The sequence below is a fragment of the Parasteatoda tepidariorum genome, chromosome 2 (genome assembly GCF_043381705.1).
Source record: "Parasteatoda tepidariorum isolate YZ-2023 chromosome 2, CAS_Ptep_4.0, whole genome shotgun sequence".
Classification (NCBI taxonomy): domain Eukaryota; kingdom Metazoa; phylum Arthropoda; class Arachnida; order Araneae; family Theridiidae; genus Parasteatoda; species Parasteatoda tepidariorum.
The window spans coordinates 73,887,528-73,909,493 of NC_092205.1; the positions used below are offsets into that span (position 1 = coordinate 73,887,528).

Below are 21,966 nucleotides of genomic sequence, written 5' to 3' on the forward strand. Positions count from 1 at the left end.
TTTTTTTTTTTTTTTTTTTTTTTTTTTTTTTTTTTTTTTTTTTTTTTTGTTCAAAAAAAATATTTATCATTAGAAAATTTAATATTTCTGTTCATAACTGCTTTTGATTTTATCAAAAATGATTAATATCTCAAAATTAAATATTTTCATTCTTACTACTTGTGACTTTATCAAAGAAAAAATATCGTTTGGAAATTTAATGTTCCTATCCATTACAACTTTCGGTTTTATCAAAAACAGTTAATATCACAAAATTAAATGCATACTTCGATTCTTACTACTTTTGATTTTGTCAAAGCTGAATTATCGTTTGAAAATTTTTTATTTTTATCCATTACTACTTTTGGTTTTATCAAAAATAGTTAATATCACAAAATTTAATACTTCCATTCTTACTACTTTTGATTTTGTCAAAGATAGGTTATCGTTTGAAAATTTAACATTTTTATTCAATACTACTTTTGGTTTTATCAAAAGTAGTTAACATTTCACAATTTAAGATTTCTATAAATTATTGTTTTCGGTTTAGTCAGAAAATATTCATGCATTCAACTAGTAATGTTTTTTACTTGGTTAAAAAATAATTAACATTCTGAAACAAAAAGGATATATCATTAAAAAAAAGAGTTTGAAATCGAAATATATCTACAAGTAACTTAAATTTTAACTTTAATAAAAACAAATATGAATTTTTTGAGCGTAAAATATAAAAAGAATTTGTCCATTACTTCGGGTTAACTAAGGGTCAAACGAATATATCGATTACTTTGGGTTAACTTAACATTACTATTGTTTTCGTAATAAAGTTCAGTCCTCTCTATCTTAAACCAAAAGCAAGTTGTAACATAAATTTAAACGAGCAACTTACAAACCATACGTATAAAAAAATTCTGTTGCCCAGCGTCTGTTATTCCCTCTCAAAGCACATTCGTAATATTTAATTTATATTTTTAAGAAGTGTCATGGATTTTGAAGGGCGAAATTATTTTATTCTGTATGAATTTGAATCATATTTTCTTTAATTTCCTTTACTTTAATAATGCAAGATATAATTTTATTCAAACTTAAAGCGTACGAAAGATTAATGTAGAACGACGTTAAAACAATATTTTACTACATTTTCCTCCAATGAATTCTAACCGGAAAATTTAACTGGTTGTGAACGGATTTGATTTTAGTGCAGACAAATTTGAGTTTTTTAATCGTAAAATATCTGAAAAATATTTATTGGTTTCGTAATAAACTGTAATGCGTACTAACTTGGACGGGAAAAAAAGAAATTTGATTTTTAAGGACAAATGTATCCAAAAGACCCAGCAAGAATAGCTTTGAGATGGGCTCCGGATGGAAAACGGAAAACAGGCCGGCAGAAATTAACCTACAAACAATCGATAATAAAGGAAGGAAACATCATGGGATGGCCTAGCTGGGGGGATTGCAAGGGAAGCGGAAAGGATGGAACGCAAAACTTGCGGCTTCATGCGACACCTGGCGTAAGGAGAATTAAGTAATTTAAAAAACTGATGTTAGGAGACGTTTATAGTAAGAAAAAGTATATTCTCAGTGATGTTTCAAAAACTAATTGAGGCTTAAGGAATAAAGCACTCGCCTCCCAATGAAGTGACCCAGGTTCGATCCCAGCGTTGGCTGGTGGATGCAAATTCTGCTCCCTACTCACACTGACCACAGTGTTGACCTGAAATAACATCAGTGGTAGACAGATAATGGATAAGAATATCTTGCCATCGGGCGAACAACGGGAAGTTTTCGCAGTTTTCCTTTCCATGTAAAGCAAATAATAGTTAGTTCCATCAAAAAAGTCCTCCGCGAAAGCTAGTATGCCCAAATGCTTGATACAGAAGTTTCCTTGTCTTTTAAATTGGGTTCAAAATGACAAGGCTACGGAATGAACATTGATAGTCGTAAACTCAGAAACGGGTCGGCTGTTCAACGCTGTTTATAAAATAAAATAAAAACTAATTGAAATTTTGCATTAATTTGTTGAATTATTGAGTTTCAAACACTAACGAAAATAGATTTTGAAATGTTATTCAAATTCCTTCAGATTATTTCAAAAACGAGTGAAAAATTTCTGTATTGAAATTTTGTACACTTCTAGGATTAGAACCAATGTTTACTTTATGAAAAAAAAACATACACTACCGGTCAAAAGTTTGCGAAAATTTTGAAATCTACAAAGAAAAGGTCTAAATTCAAATGTTCACAGAACTGCGAAAAATCATTCAAATTGCATGAAAATTTGATATGTTCTAAAGTGAACCCTCTACAGTTAGTTACATATGATCAAATTGCAATACTTCGTTTTTTGCGAACTGAATCCAGCTTTTCATCATGGGTTGTTTCTATGGTGAAAAAAGTTGATAAGTTTGAACACTTGCCAAACTTGCAAAAAAAAATTTTTATACTTTCTGTTGATAGAAAATAGTTATTTGAACCGTTCCATGTAAGCCCTCAAAATTTCAGATCGATTTGATTCTTTTTTGACGAAGTTATAGAATTTTGAAAAACATGTGTACTTTTCTCGATTTTTGAGCATTCCACATATGCGGTCTTTTGGTCTATACATCTTCTACCAAAGAACTTTTTAATTTTAATGTTTTCTATATTTTCAAATAATTAATATTTATTATAAAACAAATACTCTTATTCATTATTGTAACTATTATTGTTTATATTTATTGTTTATATTTATTGCTTATATGTATTAGTTTTGTTGTGATATTTTTACTTTACATTAAATTAAAATAAAAAGTTATAACAATAATTACATAAATAATTCTAAAAAAATAATAACAATAGTATAAAAAATTTGCATTTTTACTAAACTATTTTATTTACAACAGGTCAAATATTTAACATATTCTTATTCGTATTTTGTAATTAAATAAATTAACATTTAAATCTTAGATTCCTCGAACCATCCACCTTTTGCTTTTATTATAGCCTTACATATGCGTGGCATTCGTTCTAACAAACCATTAATCACTTCAAGTGATATAGAGTTCCATTCCTGTTGTAAAATGTCCCATAACTGATTTCTATTCGAAATATCAGAGCATCGTTTGCAAGAACAAACAAATTTTCGATGAAATGTGACATCTATGAGACATTGTTTTAATCATATTCATAATAAATTCTTTTTAATAACAATAATTACAATAATGAATAAGAATATTTGTTTTATAATCAATATTAATTATTTGAAAATATAGAAAACGTTAAAATTAAAAAGTTCTTTGGTAGAAGATGTATAGACCAAAAGACCGCATATGTGGAATGCTCAAAAATCGAGAATAGTACACATGTTTTTCAAAATTCTATAACTTCGTCAAGAAAAATCAAATCGATCTGAAATTTTGAGGGCTCGCATAGAACGGTTCAAATAACTATTTTCTATCAGCAGAAAGTACAAAAAATTTTTTTTGCAAGTTTGGCAAGTGTTCAAACTTAACAACTTTTTTCACCATAGAAACAACCCATGATGAAAAGCTGGATTCAGTTCGCAAAAAACGAAGTATTGCAATTTGATCATATGTAACTAACTGTAGAGGGTTCACTTTAGAACATATCAAATTTTCATGCAATTTGAATGATTTTTCGCAGTTCTGTGAACATTTGAATTTAGACCTTTTCTTTGTAGATTTCAAAATTTTCGCAAACTTTTGACCGGTAGTGTAATACAATCCGTTTTCTTTGATCCAAATGCATAATAGCGTTGTTGAAAACGACATAGTCTTATACTTTCTTTACATATATTTAAATTTAAAAGTACATAGTTGAAATCTTACTGCGATACAATAATGTTGTTGTTGTGTTGTTTTTAATGCCACTTAACAAACAACAGCCTGCTTGGTGAAACAAGCGAATTAGAGGTCGAGGAGAGCTTTTTGTTTTTCAGTGGCGCCATCTATGGCCAAGAATACTACTTCAGCCACACACATGTCACAGCCCATTTATAGGACGGACCCATTCACTCATCCACAAATCGTAATTTTGATGTGAACCAGAGTACGATCAATCTCCGATTCAGTAGTCCCAGAGATACGATTTGCAATGGGAGCATGGAGGACTTTGTGACCAAATAGATATAACGTGCACCAGTCACCATTTACTACACTTTTGGCCGAATCACTTTGGGGATCGAACACACGACCCCTTGGAAATGGGCCCAACGCCCTACCAACCAAGCTATCCCGGGCCGGATACAATGATAAGTCACAAAAAATAAAAATTGGGGAAAAAATAAAGTGGTTTTAAGTTTGAGATTAAATGTATCGTTTTAGCAATAACATACAATTTAAAAAGTTATATCAACAAATATAGATTTTTAAAAAAATCTATTTAAATATTCTGTGCCTTTATTCTGAAAGAGACTGATAAGAAACAAGAACATTTCACATTATTATTTTTATATTCGCAGTGCGCAAAAAACGGACTACTTTGAATAACTATTGTTCTGATAATTGGATCTTCATCTTTAAGGACTCAGTGGTCCTAAGAGTTCGATAGGGTGACTTAAAAATATGCTAAATATTTATGAGGATATTTTAAGTTCCGATATCAGACACAAAAACGTACTATCTCTGAATAAACATACTCTTTTTCGACAGAAGGTAGCCGCAACCTGGTAAATAGGGTCCCAAGAGTTTGATCAGAAAGTTTGGAACCTTTATTGCTAATTTTAATGTAGTGTACCATATCTCGAGAACTTTTTTAATGAATTGAAAATTATTTGCTCACAATTATAAGATTCGTTCATCCAAAAATAATTTCTTACAAAAAATAACAATGTGTTATCTTTTCCCTCATTATATTTGATCTGAGCAACTCTGAATCTTACTACGTGAGCATGGTAGCACGTCAAGTTCCACTTACAGCCCATCAAAAAAGAAAAAATACAATTTTTCGATATGGTTTTTAACACATTATATTTAAATTGGTCTTCGCAATCATAATAATAATAAAAAAATAATAATCTCATCAATAATACAGCTATACAGGCAATCTGATTTCACAGAGAGAAAAAACAGCAATTCTCAATAAAAAAGTAAATAAATAAACATTTTAACAACTAAATTACTCTTAAAGTACCGTTTAGTAAAATAAAAAACTATTTTCCCCTGAGCATAACTTCAAACAGTCACTTTATAAAATTGATTCAAAATGTTTACTTCTAAAATATATTGATTTATAGAGATTTTTTTGCTAAAGACTGCTTCAAAATATTATTATTTTACCTAAAATTTTATTTATATTCTTTTTTAAAGGAGGAAATATTCCTCACAATAAAAATGTAAATCATATAAATTTGATTAAGTCTTTCATATTTTATTTATTTATATACGCATACATACTTTTGAATATACATATACATATTCTATATACATATACATATTTTGTATATACATATACTAAATGCATATTTTTCTATTTATGACAAATGAACTATTTCAATCGAACTATTTGCTCCTAAATTTTATTAGTGATATGATAGTTATTCATAGGCAAATTATACTAATTACTAAACCAATATGCTAAGCATTGAAATTAATTTACTTACTTTGAATGAATATATTTAGAGTTGAACATTTACTTCTTGTATCATAAAATCGACGGTAACATTCACTAATCGACATTAAATCCAATAGTTAGTAATTTGTTTCTTTGCTGGAACACTTCGTCACTACGTTTCATAACTATAAATATTTATTTATTTACTTATTGGAATTACATACACTTGCATGCTTGTGTGCTCAATTTAGGCTTATAAACCTTAGTCGAATAGAAGGACAGATACAGAGAAGGACAGCACGAAGATACATTTAGGGTAACAGCGGGATTCGAACCCATTACCTCCACGTTTCTCACAGCGTTTGGCCGGCGACACCACTCGGCCAAGGAGGCCCCTCATACCTACAGATGCATTATAAGTTTAAAGTTTAATTTTATTTGCTTACTTATTGATACAGACACATATGTAGGCTCTTCATAAAGTACGGTTTATGAGCCCCGGTCTAATTGAAAAACAGAAAGCACATGTAAGAGAGTGATCACAAAATTTCCCCCAGGATTGCGGTAGTATTTAAACCCACCACCTCTACTATCCACAATTCAAAGTGTTTGGTGGAAACGACAATAATGAAGTTTAAATCCGAATTGAGCTTATTGCAATGAATTTCCTTGTAATCGCTGAAACACAACATTGACTTCAAAGCACAAACCCTCATACTTTATTATGTGTTGTAAGACTTTAATCTCATCACTACCCTCAAATCTATTTAATTTTCTCTCCCANATTCCTATACAACTGAAAAGAGGAGGAGAGGGAAGGGAGAAGGGCTAAAGGCATGAAACCGGTCTCTCTCCAGATGGCGTATTCGAGTGTTGCGATCGCCAATGAAAAATTCGTCAATGTTCATCATCATGTTCTCATTCGTATGCGAATTTTTGCAAGCGCTGAGAATGGACTCTAAATTCTCTTAACACAAATGGCTATGCCACAAAGAAAGAATTGAAGGAAAGAAATTCATTTCTTTTAATAATTTAAACTGAGATGAAGTTTTTTATTAAGGGCCATTCTCACTGCATGCAATTCACGAACTTTCGAGGGCCGTCGAGGGGGGAAAAGAACCTGATTGGTGAAATATATTCCACTGCAAAAAACTCACCTATCAGGTTCTCCTTTTCTCTGGATTAAAATCGGAGTTGTCCGAATTGCATGTAGTGTAAACTAAGGCTTGTAAACAATCTCCAGGTTTTTTCAAAAACAGGTTATCTGACGTATTTAAGTAATGCTCATTTTAGCCTAATGTCACGCTACTACTCGGCCATAATCTTCAACTTGCTTAAATTATTAAAACAAACTCTGGCATCACTTTTTCATTATTTTGTAAACAAATCCCACCGTGAATCCCATGAATCTGAGCTAACGATAAATGATGATCATCAAAAGATTAACTGGAAATTTCATATCAAAATCTTTTAGCTTCTTACGAACTTATCCTAATCAGTTACTCAGAAATTTTTGTTCCAGAAGTCAAAATTCTCCTGAAATAAGTGCTGGCGTGCTTATAATTGGAGATGAAATTTTGAAAGGTGAAGCTGAGGATGAAAACTCGTCATTTTTTATAAAAAATTTAAATCAATCCAGGATTAAAATAAATAAAATTTCCTTAGTGCCTGATGATGTAGATGTCATTGCGGAAGAAGTGTTATCCTTGTCTCGCACTTGTACGGTTGTATTAACCAGTGGAGGCATTGGACCAACTCACGATGATGTTACTTTTGAAGCTGTTGCCAAAGCCTTCGGTGAAAAACTCGTACAAAACGAAGAATTAAAAGCTATCTTTAAAGAATATTTTGCATCTAAAGCAAATCAAAATACTGCTGTGTTAAAATTTTCATCAATACCTGAATCTGCGATACTCAATTTTAAAACCAACAACGATGGTCAAAAATATAGATTTCCTTTAATTTCTGCCAGAAATGTATTCATGTTCCCAGGTGTGCCAATGTTACTTCAAAGAGGATTTAAAGTATTCAAGTCTAATTTTTCATTGCAAAATCAACCGAATTTCGTTCAGTATCTGCATTTAAATGTTGATGAAGTTTCAATTACCCCAATTCTAAATCATGCTGTTGAGACATTTAAAGGTCTCGTTAAATTTGGATCATATCCTTCATTTATCAACAATTATTATAGAGTTAAGCTAACTATGGAGGGTGCTGATGCAAATGCAGTTAATGGGGCTAAGGATTTCATTACGAAATCTATGCCCAAAGAAAGAATAGTGGAACTTAAAAATGTTTTTAAATCCTGCATTAGTGATGTATCTAGCATTTGCAAAGATAATGCTATTTATTCGTCATCTTTTAACATGGTACACAAATTAATGGTGCACCATTTATCAGAGATATGTATTTGCTTTAATGGAAGTAAAGATAGTATTGCTTTGTTGCATCTTTTATATACTAGTGTGCAAAAGTTAGAACAGTCTAATTGTGTTAGATTACATGCTTTGTATGTAAAAAATGGTGAAACATTTAAAGAAGTTGAAGAATTTATTTCCAGTTCTGCTAAACTTTATAACTTAAATTTGACAATATTAAATGGAGATTTCAAGCCTATTGTTTTGAAATTTCTGGAAACGAATCCACAAATACGAGTTTTATTGATGGGTACTAGACGATCTGATCCTGGTGCGGAACATTTAAAATATTTTAATCCAGAGTATGAGCAGAAGCCTGTGGTGCAATTTTTACCACTTTTAGACTGGTGCTATTCTGATGTTTGGAATTTTATTCGAAAATTGCAACTTCCTTATTGTGTATTGTATGATAGAGGTTATACATCCTTGGGACTAAAAGGACAAACTTTTCAAAATCCAGCACTTTTGGTTTCCAGTGAAACAAAAATTCCTATTTACAAGCCTGCTTATATGCTAACACAAAACTAAGAAATCGATGATTATATTAGCATTTACTATTTCTATAGAACTACTAGTTTTATATACAATTTTTGAGATTTCCATATGAGATCCTATGTGAAAATAGTCACCAAGTTTTGCATGCCGTTAACTTAAGTAACACAAAATTAGACTAACCCAAAAGATAAATAATTACAGTTATTATGTATATACATTACTTATACTATATTTATGTATTTTTTATTTCATTGCTATTTTGACACCTTGGAGTTGCTCTTTGTATGATTAGGATTCAGTACAAAAAAGTTTTTATCTAAGTTTTTCTTTTTATAATAATTTTAAAATTCTGAAAATTTAATTGCAAATGAATTAAAACAAAAATTATTAACCCTAAAAATCTATACATGATTTATATGCAAAAATGATTTGAAACTTGTTTAATTTTTACTTTTTTTAACCGTAGCTACCTATAGCATAACACTTTTAAGCTGAGATTATTCCTTTTAGAATTTTAGCTTTAAGTTACAACTTCCTTATTGTGTATTGTATATGATAAAGGTTATTGGAACTAAAGGATAAGCGTTCCAAAATCCATCCCTTAACAGTTTCAAGTAAATCATTTCCCTCTCCACTTTTATGGTAACACAAAATTAATGAAAAAGAAAATTTTAAAAACTTTTATTCTTGTGAATTTAATAGTCTTCTACTTCAGGGTGCGTAGCCAAATTTTTTAGCAAAAAATAAGCACCTTTTAAGTACTTTTTGAGCACTCAAAAAATATTTTTAAGCACTTTAAAAAAAATATTACAATTAGGATATGCACACTAATAATTTTTTTCCTTCATATTGTTGAAAATTCTTCATATCTATAAACAAAATGCAAAATAGTTTTCTAAGTTACATGATCAAGAGAAAATAACTAGATTCTGATAAAGAATTCTTTTCGTGATTATATTAGCCACCATATATACAATTTCACAATTTTTAATGCATACAATATTGAGTGAATCATTCAATTCTTTAAATTTATAATTACTTTACACAATTATGTAATAAAATTATTCAAAATTATAAGTAATTAATTTATCTATTATTTAAAAAGATAATCTCTCTTGCTAAATGCAGCAGAGTTGCTCATGATAATGCATGAATCCTTCTGACCGAATCCAGCTCAGTATTCGAACCCAAGTATTTCATAAAATGATTGGCGTTTTCATGCGCTACAGACCGATGGTGTGTCAAAATAAATTGTAGTTGAATGAATTATAAAAACGTTAAATAGAACTATGAGAAAAACACGCTTTTTGTGAGAAAAACACGCTTTTTGTGTAATTCGAAGCAAAAATTTATATGGTAAAGAAAAAAACCTCATTTTGGAAAAGGGAAGATTAAGCACTTTTTAAAAACACCCAATGAAAAAGCACTTTTTAAAAACGCTATGCACCCTGTAAATGGTTTTTAATTAAACTCAACATTTCTTTATAAGTTTTAAAATTGAGACATATCTTCTGACCACAGTGCTGTGCATGTCAAAATGTAAATAAAGAGATAAAATCATGTAGATAGAGATAAAAATTATTTATATTTTTGTATAAGACAAGTAGGATATTTTTCATACCCCTAAACAATTAAAACAAAAATTATCAATTGGTAAATCACAGAATAATAGAGGAATCTGCATTAATAAAAGTGAATTAAATTGTGTTTATTTTATTTAATATTTTTTGCACTATCAAATGCAATTTATTAAATAAAACTGCTAAGTTAATCAAAAAATAATTTTCTGAGGTTCTTAAAAATAAGACTGCATTATTTCACAAAATTAAAATATGTTTCTCGTTAAGTTTCATTTCAAATTTACTGAAATAAGATTTTTATAACTATGAGTAAAATAAGTTATTGTTGTTTATTATTCACTCAATAAAATTTTATATATTTTGTCTTGATTGTCCTACAAGTGAAATTTTTAGATTCCTGAAGAACATTTTCCACATGTTAATTTCCCTCAGAATGATGTCTGTCATAAATCTAAATCATGTATCAATTCATTGAAAAATCAATGTTTTATATCACTAAACTTATTTCAAATAATATTTTCATCTATATTTTCCGAAAAAAATGTGTTGATGCACATTTTATTATTATTACTTCACCGATTTTTTTTTTACATATTTGTGGAAGTAAAACAAAAAAAATTCAGTGCATGTTAATTTTACTAACTCTTTTATAAGTAAGATTTACTTACCTTGTGTAACTTGTAGGAAAAGATATTTACGTGTACTTGAAGAAATTTAGGCACTATAATGATAATCCACACTTTTTTAAACGTAAAATTATTACATCATAATGTTCTTCAGTAATGCTTCTAGATTACTACATCACAAGTTTCCACTAGATGGCAACACAAAAATATCTCATTACCTATATGTAGTTTAAAAAAAAAATACTCTTATAGGCTTAAGTCCCACAGTTCTAGCATCTACAGTTGGCTAAATATGAGAGAGAATTTAATTTTTTAACTTTATACTAATATATTCAAAAAAAGCAGCAACTGAGAGTGTTACTCATAAAATTTATTGCAGTTTGAATAAGCTGTTTATTTTTTGAAGAGTAAAATTTGAATAAAAGTATTTTTTAGTCACAATTTATCAAACTAAATTACACTTATCAATTTCTAAGTTTCAATCAATTTTGATAAAAAGATGCAAGAAACATATTGATAGTTACTGAGTGCCCACTTCACTTCATAACTTTAATATTTAAATTGCACTATTGTTTGAGTTGTTGTTGTAATTAATTTACGTCTCACTAGAGCTGCACGATGGGCTAGGAAACAGCCCTGAGGATGATCCGAAGACATACCATCACAATTTTAATCCTCTGCAGAAGGGATGGCACCCCCGCTTCAGTAGCCCGACGACCTGCACGCGAAGTCTAGCACTTTACGGTAGAACAGTTTAACGAGGACTAATACCGCACACCCTCGGTCCCTACGTAGACTGACCGTAGCCAGTGATGCTTGACTTCGGTGATCTGCTGGGAACTGTGTCTTAACAATCAGTCCACTGCGGGACTGGGATTTTTCAGTGTTTTGGTTTTATCCTGAACCTTAGAAGAAAAAAAAATTTATTAATTGTATATTATGTAATTATTTGGCTAATTTACCCTTTTGACCTTCCTATAACTTGCGTTTACTTTTCCTACTCATAGTATTTATGGATTTTTAAGATCTTTTATAGATATACCGTATATCCCAGTGTGTAAGTAGACTTTTCAAACCCCCAAAACTTAATGAAAAATTGGGAAGTCTACTTTTAACTCTGGCAATAAAGTCAGACATTATTGGATCGGGAAATATCAATGCATTATAAATAATGAGATAGATAATTATTCTGTATGAAAACTTTAATATTTTATGGAAAATTCATTTTCTCTCAAATTTTCTATATATATAAAGTTTTTTATTTTTTAGAAAAATTACTTTCAGAAAAAAATTTATATATTCGAGAAGTTTTTTTAAACACACCGTAAAGCTACATATTTCTCGAACATTATGTGTCTGCATATGAATCCCTATCTTCAATTTATTCTGTTTCATCCTCGTCTGCTGGGTCTCACAAAAGTTGTCTTTGCCCTATACAAAGAATTTGAAATTCCACACTTTTCTAGACTACAAAATCGTTTAAATCCACAATTTGCTACAAATTTAGTATCATTTGACATGTCTATATAAATATAATAGATATGTCAATAACAGTAGAGTTATACACCCAACACCAGAGATTTGCTATCTCTTAATCAAAAATAGGAGGTAAGACTATGTGGTATATTAAAATGTGTTAATGGGAAGAAACTACTTATACAGTAACATTTTTAATGGGGAGAGGTTAAGCATTTATTTTTTAAAAAATTAAGATTTGCATAAGTTATTGTTTACATTGTAAGAAATCCAACTTTTACATAAATTCATTAAATTTAAACAAACAAGAACCAGTTACAATCTTTCCTATTGAAAATGTCATAATTGACAGCATAAATTTCAATCAGTGTTACTTTGTAATTAATTATTCATCTCCTAAACTATGAATTAAAAACATGTTTAATTTTATATTTCCTTTATTAATGTAAAAGAAAAAGTGTAGCAGAAGAAAAATTCTTAAATTTCGTTGAAACATAAAAAAAGTTTTATCTTTTAACTTATACGAACTGGTATGTCAGATTTCTACTTGATATATGTTTATTTAGGGTTAATGTTATATTAGACAAAATAAAACCAAGAAAATGATAATCTACATTCATTTTATTGGCAGCCAATTCAATAATAGAAATAAAACATTTCAGCAAATTTCACACAAGTCAGCATTATCGCTGAATAAAAAAGATAACACAATGCACAACCATTTCAAATTGTGATATAAAGGCATCATCAAACACAGGAATTTCAAATGAGCGATTCCTTCAGAGTGATTAGTGAACAGAAAAATGTTCAATGATTTTTTGTAACAATAAACATTTTAAAATGTGCATAAAAAGCTAACGACTTTTCTTTACAACTGCTTTTGCTGTAATCCAGCTAGCCAGAACCAATACATTGATCTAAGAGGGAAGAAAAATCCCTCTGCAATTCCATCACCCAGGTATTAAGTGTCGATTTCCCCTTGGGCAGGGAAATCCAAATGCAAGTATTACAAATTTATTATGATTAAAAGAAGGGGAAAAAACGATAAAAGCAGCTATAATATATTTATAAAGAAACAATCCTTTAAAATGTCACAGTAAATCTCATGATATCAAAATGTGTTAATAGCTTTAAAAGATGTTACAAAACATAGAGGAAAGAGAAAATATCACAAGAAACTAAGCATGATTTTTTATAATATATATATATATTTTAAGTTGTAATGATTTGAAATTAAAAGACTGATGAAAGTTTCAATACGTAAAGGCAAACATTCCGTTGGCAATTTAAAAGATCCAGTAAGCTCCGCTAAATGAGTCTCTGGTGGCAGCTTACGAGATTTGAGGCAATATAGGAAGAGGAATCATCTGTAAGGGGAGAGAATCCGGGAATAAGAATCAACCGATCGTTGATGAAAACAAAATATGTTGATAATCAAATGCTAATTATAGGCACTGTGCTCTTTTTCACAATCACATAGTAAAGTATTTTAACTGATATCAAAACATGATAAATATAGTTTGATACACCATATATTCAAATTATTTTATAGGATAAAAATTAACCAGGGTTGGCTTGTTGACACCGAAAGACTAAAAATTAAGGTAAAGTCAAAAATGAGAATATCAATATAAAAAACTTATGCAGTTTTATTTGATAAAATCTCAAATACATAAAACTGACCACATTAATTTTTATTAAAGATACAAACTGATGCAGATGTTTATATGGTTATAAAAATCTTTTCAGTTTAAAGATAAGCATTTCACAGAAGGTTTTTGATTATCCAATGTAAAAAAAAAGTGACATCAAAACCTACCAACCCTAGAATTGACTATATTCTACGATAATCATAGCTGCATTCGATATAATATATGTTTTAATTTAATTTATAAAAACTTAAATCTGCTCTTCAAATTGTAACATCTGTTCCAAACAATATAAATAATCAAATCTTACAAAGACTAAAATAGATAGATTAAATTTGCAGAAGATTTGATGTTCATTAACTCAAAATTTATTTAAATAATTCCATAATTTAAAATCTTTTTTGATTAAAAAAAATTGAAAGACACTTGTAACATTGTTTTTAAAAAGATATAAAAAAACATTTGGGCTGGAAGTTAAAATTATTCATAAAAAGCAAAGTAAAAACGTTTCTTAAATATACACACGACATAAGTAGTTCAACAAGTACAAAATTTATAGTCCAAAAATTTTTGGAACGACTATTAAATTTTAGTTTTCTACGGGAAATAACATTTTGAAAAGAGCAAACCGTTTAAAGGAATACAGATAAAATAATGTTTATTAACAAATATTTAAGTGCATTAGACATAATCAACAATTACAAATAATTTTTATTTAAGGTGTAACACTTACATGCCTTAATATTTATTGTGCAAAGAAATAACAAAAATATAAATAAATTTGAATAGAAATGTGGAGGAAAAAATCATACAAGGAAGATAAAACTACATAAAAAAAATCTAAACAAGCACTACAAAGCAAAAGCGAACTAAACATACCCAATATATACATGCAGGCATCTCATTCACATGCTGAAGCAAAAGAGATATAAAAAAAATTGCTTCATCCATTTAATGTAATATTGCTATTTACAGAAGAGCTGATTATTCATACACATTAGACAATACATTAATAGGTCCTAGTTATTTTTAAAGGCAAAGTTTTGTGCATTTTCAATTTCTGCAGAAGAGAAATCTGAGCAGTGTCACTTAAAATTAAAAGATAAGCATTACAGGGCATAAACAAGCATCGGAGTATAAATTTTACATTTAGATTCAATAAAATCACACTTTATGTTTTTACTTTCTAAAATAGCACCAAGGCATTTATAAGTTATCTAAAAATAAATACGCACAGATAAAGATAATTTTTTTAAAAAAAATGTATTTTAAAATCTATTTCCTTTTTTAACTTCATTCTAATAAAACACCTATAACATAAATTAGCGATTGTAATAATTCTAAGTATGTAAAGTGTGATTTTAAAGAAACTTAGTGTAGGTAAACAGAAGTATGAAGCTCTGATGATTGTGAAACGTCCTATTCCAGAGGACACAACATGCCATGCAAAATTGAATTCTCACATAGATTGAATGTCTTTAAGAGTGCTTTCCACTTCTTCTTGAAGTTGATGATTCTTCTCTCGCTCAGCAAGGATTTCATCTATTAAATGATAAAATAGCATCCATAAATCAATCAAAATTCAATTTTATTCATAAAAAAGGAAAAGCTTTCTACAAACACAAAATTTAACATTGAGAAACTTTCTGTAAGCAATTTTAACCCTTCTGCCTCCACTTAATTTTAACAAAGTCCATTTAAAGTGTTTTAATTTTTATAAAACTCTATATTGATTATTATAGTGGCCAGCACATACTTCTTTAAATTTGTCAGTTTTGTGAAGATCTAAAACTAGTTATTGACCAACCAAATTTTCTGTTGTTGTATCCAAACTTTCTAGAATTGAGAGCAGGGTTGAATAAGGAAATTTTCTTTTTTTCTTTTTTAAATAATTGGTCAAATTTTAAAAAAATTCCACAATGGTGACAAATTCCTCACATACAGTGCTCATACGTTCTTGTTTACTATGCAAACTTGCCTATATTTAAAATCTTAATGCATTATAAATTTACATAACTTCTGTAATAAGATGTATTATACCTACATGGCTCGAATTTTTTTTTTTTTATTAATGATAAAATAAGTAAAATTTACATAAAAAAAGTATTAATTGTATAAATCTCAACTAAATGTTAATTACCTTCCAATCTATCAACTTCTTTTTGTAGCTTCTGTACAGACCTTTCAGCAAATTCTGCTCTTGCTTCCGCCTACAAAACAAAATTCAGTCAACAAATCTCATTTATATTAATCAAATTAAGGATTACAAATAGTTTGAAAACCAGGCGCGGCTCTTTACTAATAGTTCAAAAGAAATAGAAAAAGCTTTATAATCACTAAACAAAACATGACACTTAAAAAGTATAATACTTCACATAAAAATATATATGTCAACAATATTAGGCATAATTATTAAGAATCTTTTCAAATATATAGCAGGTACGTGTTTAAATATGATAACAATTTTTTAAATAAGTATAATTATTTAAAATGAGTAAAAATAAATATAACATGACATAACCTTATACCAATGAGTATAACACTGCTGGTCTAAAAATTTTCTGAAGGAAAAAGTAGGATTCTACTTTTTTTAATTCTATTTTTCAGACTAAAACTAAACTTCTAAGAACTTATAATATATCATGAAACGTGGCCTGAAATTTCAATACTAAAGAAAAGCTACAAGCCAAACTAATTTTCAGAGCTTTTTTTTTTTTTACGAAAAAGATGAACAATTTTTACAGTATTAAAAGATGTAGCATAAATTTCTTTTTTGGCGACCAGAATCATAAAAGACTGAAAAATGAAAACATCCAATTCCAAAATGATATTTTAAAAAAAAAAACATAATAAGTGCCACGGACATGGCGAACTACAAGGTTTGATGCAGTTTTGTCTAGATCTAAATGTGTTATTGCAAATTCTCAAATCTGGGGAAATGGGTCCTATAATTTTAAAAAAAAATTTGTCCTATAATTTAAACATTTTATAGGACAAAGCTTACTCAGTAACCCTAAATATTTGGTGACCAATGTATAGCTGGCAAATAGAAATTTTGCACCATTATAACAGCTATATTTCATTATTTAATACTTTACTTTTAACAAAGTGAGATGCTTTTGAAGCAAGTTGAACTCAAAAGAACAATACTATGTAAAAAATTTAATATTTAAGACTTTTTTCACAATTATGTCAAAAAATTTTAAAATAAACCCAGACTCATTTTTAAAACTTGATAAAGTATAGAAATGTTGCATAAGCATGCAAGTCAGTTACGAGAGTTGCTATTACTAATGTTACTTTGTTTTTAATTCATTACCAATTTTTACTGGTATGTAATTGCATCTTCTATTTAGCACTAAAATGAAATCAGATATCAGGGGATGAAATTTCACCACTCGAAAAAAAAAGGGAATTATTTTTAAAAAGAAAATAAGGACATTCCAATGAATACCTACGGACCAGAAATACATAGTTTTACAGACTTTTTGAAATGTGAGGATGAAATAAGCTTTTTCTAAGACATAACTAATAATATATAACAGACTAACTTTGTTAAATGCAAATTAACATTTTGCATTTAATAAAGTTCATCAATGGCAATTAAACAAAAATATTTTTATGGGAATGGGAAGAAATGCAGTTACCCATAATTTTGTAAAAATACACAAAAAAAAAAAAATTTAAAAAGTAACATTTCGATAATATTTATCATTGGTCATTTTTACAACATACCTCTTGAAGCCTTTGAGAGAGTTGGCGAATAGTTATGTCATAGGCTTCTTCTTTTTGCATAGCCTAAAATATGAATATGGTGAATTAAAAGAAAGCTAAACAGGTATTTTGAACTCAATGAAACAAAATAATAAGTCATACCTTTTCTTCACTAACTTCCAAAGATTTCATATTGTTTCCAACTACACGCAATTCCTCCTCTAATTCTACAATTTTACTGGAAAGAAGAAAAAACATTTCACTCCGTGTACACAAAATATAGCTTTAAATTTATGATACAAAAAATTCATTAATTTCAATAAAATTTCACATTGTTCTGACCTCACAATTTTTAGCACCAAACAAGTATCATTCACTACATGTTTTGACAAAGATATTAACTTCTTACTTGTTTCCTAAATGTTATTTATTAACAAATAATTTAAAACTATTTTTAGTTATGAAAATCTTTCAATTGTTTAATTAGTATTCAATGCATTAATTACTTTTATTTTTAATTTGTTCTTAAAATTCGATGTCTCAGAAACTATTTGACAGATTTGGTTCGAATTTTGTATTTTGCCATATAAAATTACATTCTTTAAAATAAAGCAAACAAATTTGTACCTCACAAGTAAAAAAAAATTTTTAAATTCTTCTATAATCTTTTTTTTTTTTAAAATAAGTATTTAATAAAAGTTATCTTTTGCATGGAATTATCTTTGGATAAACGAATTTTAAAATTGTATGTAAAAAATTTTGCATTTGCTTAAAAAGTTCGAGAAGTGAAATATGTAAAGAGTAAAATTTTCATTAGGGGATCCAAACTTTGTGGCACCGTCTAACCTAACTATTGGCACCATATTTTCAGATTCCGGCTACCCCCTTTTTTTAGGAGTTAGAAAACCGGATCAGTCAGCAAAAAGCATGTTTATTCAGAGATATTAAGTTTTTGTGTTTAATTTCATAACTTAAAATATTGTCTGCACTTATTAACATATTTGAGGCCACCCCTTGAACCATTGAGTCCTAGAACATGAAAACCGAATCATTAGATCAATAGATCAAAAGTTACTCAGGGTGGTCCTTTTTTTGTGCACTGTACATTAGCTATGTCACTTAGTTAAAGTACAGCTGTCCAATGTCAATGATAAAATAAAATAATTAGTTATTCACTACTTCCAATGAAAGCATGATTATTATTTTTTTTTTTATGTAGAATACAACTGTATATGCATTTTTCCACGAAAAACTAAATAAACAGAAAAAATCAAAACTTAAAGCTATTTGCACCAACTGCATTGATAAAAATTTACCTTTCTCCTATTGATGCCCTCTCTTCAGCTCTTTCCAAATCAGCTTCAAGCATAGCAATTCGACGAGCCATCTACAAATAAATTATGTTATAAAAAATCCATTTAAAAAAATTATAAAAAAGAATTAATTAAAAAACCAAATAATCGATGTTCAAATTGGATATAAGAGATTCTAAAAAAAATTTAAAATATTCAGGAATCATAATTATACAAATTGCTTATTTTTAACCAAAAGTTCAAAGATTAAACAGGTTTAAACAGATCTGTCAAGCACAATTTAATAAGCACCAAAAACAATAACCTTTTGCTTATAGCCAGTACAAAAAATTACACATAAAAAATTTTACATTTGTTTCAATTTTCATAATTTCACTACACGAACAATATTTTCTATTACTATATTTCATTTTAAATTGATTATTAAGAACATTTACAAAATTTTATGGATATTTCAGCTACTGCAATAAATGCTCTATATAATTATATTTCTTAAAATTCATTACAATACTTAAATTAAAATACAATGAATTGTGTCAAAATCAATTTGTATCAAACAAATATTTAAAATTAAATATGAATTAAAAATTAGACATTTATTTTTACATACAAAGTGTTACATAATGATTACTCTTGGATTTATAAGTGTTTCAAAAATTCTTTTTAATCATCATTTATGAAGAATTTAACCTTCTCCCTTTTGCATACAGCACTTAGCATGCTAAAGGCTATACACTTTTTCAAAATTTATGAAAGTTTCCTACTGTTGATCCCATAAGTATTCAAATTGTTTTTTTCCTGTACGTTTGAGGAAGACTGAAAAATCCAAGTTAGCTAATTGATTTATATACATATTAATAACTTTAAAAATGTAACATTAGACTAAACAGGATGTCAATGATTCAAATAAAAAAAAAAATTTCTTATTTGTTTAGAAAAAGATAAACATTGATTTAAATCACAAACAAGAAGAATAATTTGCTTACAGCTCCTACAACAAGTCGACAAGAATAAAAAGCTTTAACCAAGATAAGTGCCTTAAGCAAAGGGTTAATTAACTTTATTATGCTTCAGAAATTATGTGTAACCACTGCAAAAATTCTTAAAGTAATAAAGTAATGTTAAGATTTATATAAAGCATTATCAAATATACAAGAAACTAAAAAACTCAAGATATTTTTTTTTTAAGAATGCAAAGAGAAATGATAAAAATATACAGATGGTAGGTAACATGTGCCTTAATCTTGTACTTACTGTTAATATAGATTTCTAAAAGGAATTTTCTTTTTGTTGAATACGAATACATAAACAAAATTGACAGATTTCAGAATTTAATAAATTAATGCTACGAATTTAGTAGTTATTTTTTGTATTACATTACCAATGTATAATTTTTTGCCAGTCACATTTTTAAATAAATCAATACAAAAAAAATCCTTATCTAGTTTATAATTAAAGTTACAAGCAGACTATAATTATATGAATTTAAGATGACATTTTTATGTTTGGATAAATAATTTAATTACGTTTTGCCATTTGACATTAATTACATAAACTTTAACAGCATACTAACTTTTATAAATTTAATAATTTAGTTCAATGAAGAAAAAAAATTTAAAATTCTGACTACCTTAATTAGTTATGTCTGGTCAATCTTAACGTTCAGCTGTAAAATAAAACTGCCACATCTACCTCAGAAACATTGAGGAGACTAATTGAAAACAAACTGATTACTCAGTTACTTAACAAAAACGTCTCAAGATACTACTTCAAATTTCGTAAAATTTCAAATTTTGCACACATAAAATTAGTTGGTTTCATATAGACAATCACCAAATTCATTTCCACAACTAATTTAAGATTAAAATAAATAAAAAATTACTACACACATTCAAGATATATAGTATAACTTTTTAAATGTCATAAAATATATTAACTAGAAATAATAAACGAAAACTAAATAGGTTTACATTGCAGCAAATGGCAAAAAGCTATTTCCTTTAAATTTCAAAAAACATTGGAGCTTCATACATTTAAAATTTTATTTTTATAAATATTTTAACCTTTTTTTTCTCCTTTTTATTAAAAAAAATTTTTTCAACTTACATGTAAATTCAAACCAAACAATACAATTAAAAACAACTTATTAGGAAGATCATGCAACCACAGACTTCAAATGAAATGTTAATAGAACTTTTAATTTAATGATCTAATTATAAAGCACATTCAAAGATAAAAAAAAAAAAAGAGCAATGAAAGTAAATGAAAACATTGATAGGGAGATTAAACATTTAATCTAGTTTGAGAATTTAATATTTTACCTCTTGTAACATGCATTTTAATCCTTCTTAACTATCACAGTGGAACTTTTACGACCCACTAATATTATTTCCATATAGGGTTAAAATTGAACAAAATATCCCATCAAAACTTGTCTGTCTCTCTATAGTGACTTTTCCATGTATCATTACTAGTTAACAACACTTGATTATTTGAGGTTGAATATTACCTATGGAACTAATTAGTTGAAGACAATTCTTTCGAGGATGCTATTTTATAATTTCTCAGCCTTCTACCTTGATCAATTTCGCAAGTAAGCCTTACATATTTTTTTTCTTAATTCTTTCATATTTTCAACTAGTTAAAAAAAAAATATTAGATATTTAACTACCTAAGGTGTTAACCTCACAGAATTATTTCTCTAAATGATCTCAAATGAGGTGACCAGCTAAAAACCATGTGGGGAATCCTCGTCAAGGTTGTTTATGCAAATGGCAAATTATATAGCAAAACACAGGATTTAAATAGGTATTAATTCTGCATGGGAAGCCATTGATTCTCCCATGTTACAGAAGCTTGTAGATGGAATGCCTCATCTACAAGTATTTGCAATTGGGGTCAACAAAGGAGCATTTGTTGGATGTTAACTGCACAGAGGTCATCTTTTTGCAACACATGAAAAGCCTTTTTTGTTGATTTCTGAATAATTAAATGTATTACATCTAAACTTGTGCGAATTTTATGTGCTTTTGACAATACAATTATTTCAAATTAATTGCACCTCTTAGCATTACATACAGATAAATTTTAAAAAAAGTAGATAAAATAAAATAGAGGTGAGGTCAACATTTTGCAACATACCTCAATATAGTAAACCCCAAATT

General features: G+C 28.2%; 1 protein-coding gene, 1 long non-coding RNA gene and 1 pseudogene across 4 annotated transcripts in view; 1 reads left to right on the forward strand and 2 right to left on the reverse strand.

Annotated features, from left to right (window-relative positions):
• The window catches only part of LOC139425018 (uncharacterized), a 23,820-nt gene extending 18,055 nt beyond the window's left edge, over positions 1–5,765 (reverse strand). Inside the window, exon 1 of the long non-coding RNA XR_011636182.1 lies at positions 5,582–5,765. This is a non-coding gene — a long non-coding RNA (uncharacterized lncRNA). The remainder of the gene's footprint in view (positions 1–5,581) is intronic.
• Positions 5,766–6,754: 989 nt separating this feature from the next.
• LOC107444250 (FAD synthase pseudogene) lies at positions 6,755–10,393 on the forward strand (annotated as a pseudogene).
• A 2,336-nt stretch (positions 10,394–12,729) lies between these two features.
• The window catches only part of LOC107444246 (tropomyosin), a 79,552-nt gene continuing 70,315 nt past the window's right edge, over positions 12,730–21,966 (reverse strand). For 2 of the 3 annotated variants that reach the window (XM_043038841.2, XM_071177755.1), the window contains 6 exons: positions 18,806–18,876; positions 17,652–17,727; positions 17,511–17,573; positions 15,916–15,985; positions 15,239–15,317; positions 12,730–13,493 (listed from right to left, as the gene is read on the reverse strand). In XM_043038841.2, the coding sequence (XP_042894775.1) occupies positions 13,490–13,493; positions 15,239–15,317; positions 15,916–15,985; positions 17,511–17,573; positions 17,652–17,727; positions 18,806–18,876 (363 nt within the window). In that variant the 3' untranslated portion in view covers positions 12,730–13,489. Of the gene's footprint in view, positions 13,494–13,757; positions 15,318–15,915; positions 15,986–17,510; positions 17,574–17,651; positions 17,728–18,805; positions 18,877–21,966 lie in introns of those variants that run through there. The other variant, XM_071177756.1, reaches the window with a different exon arrangement.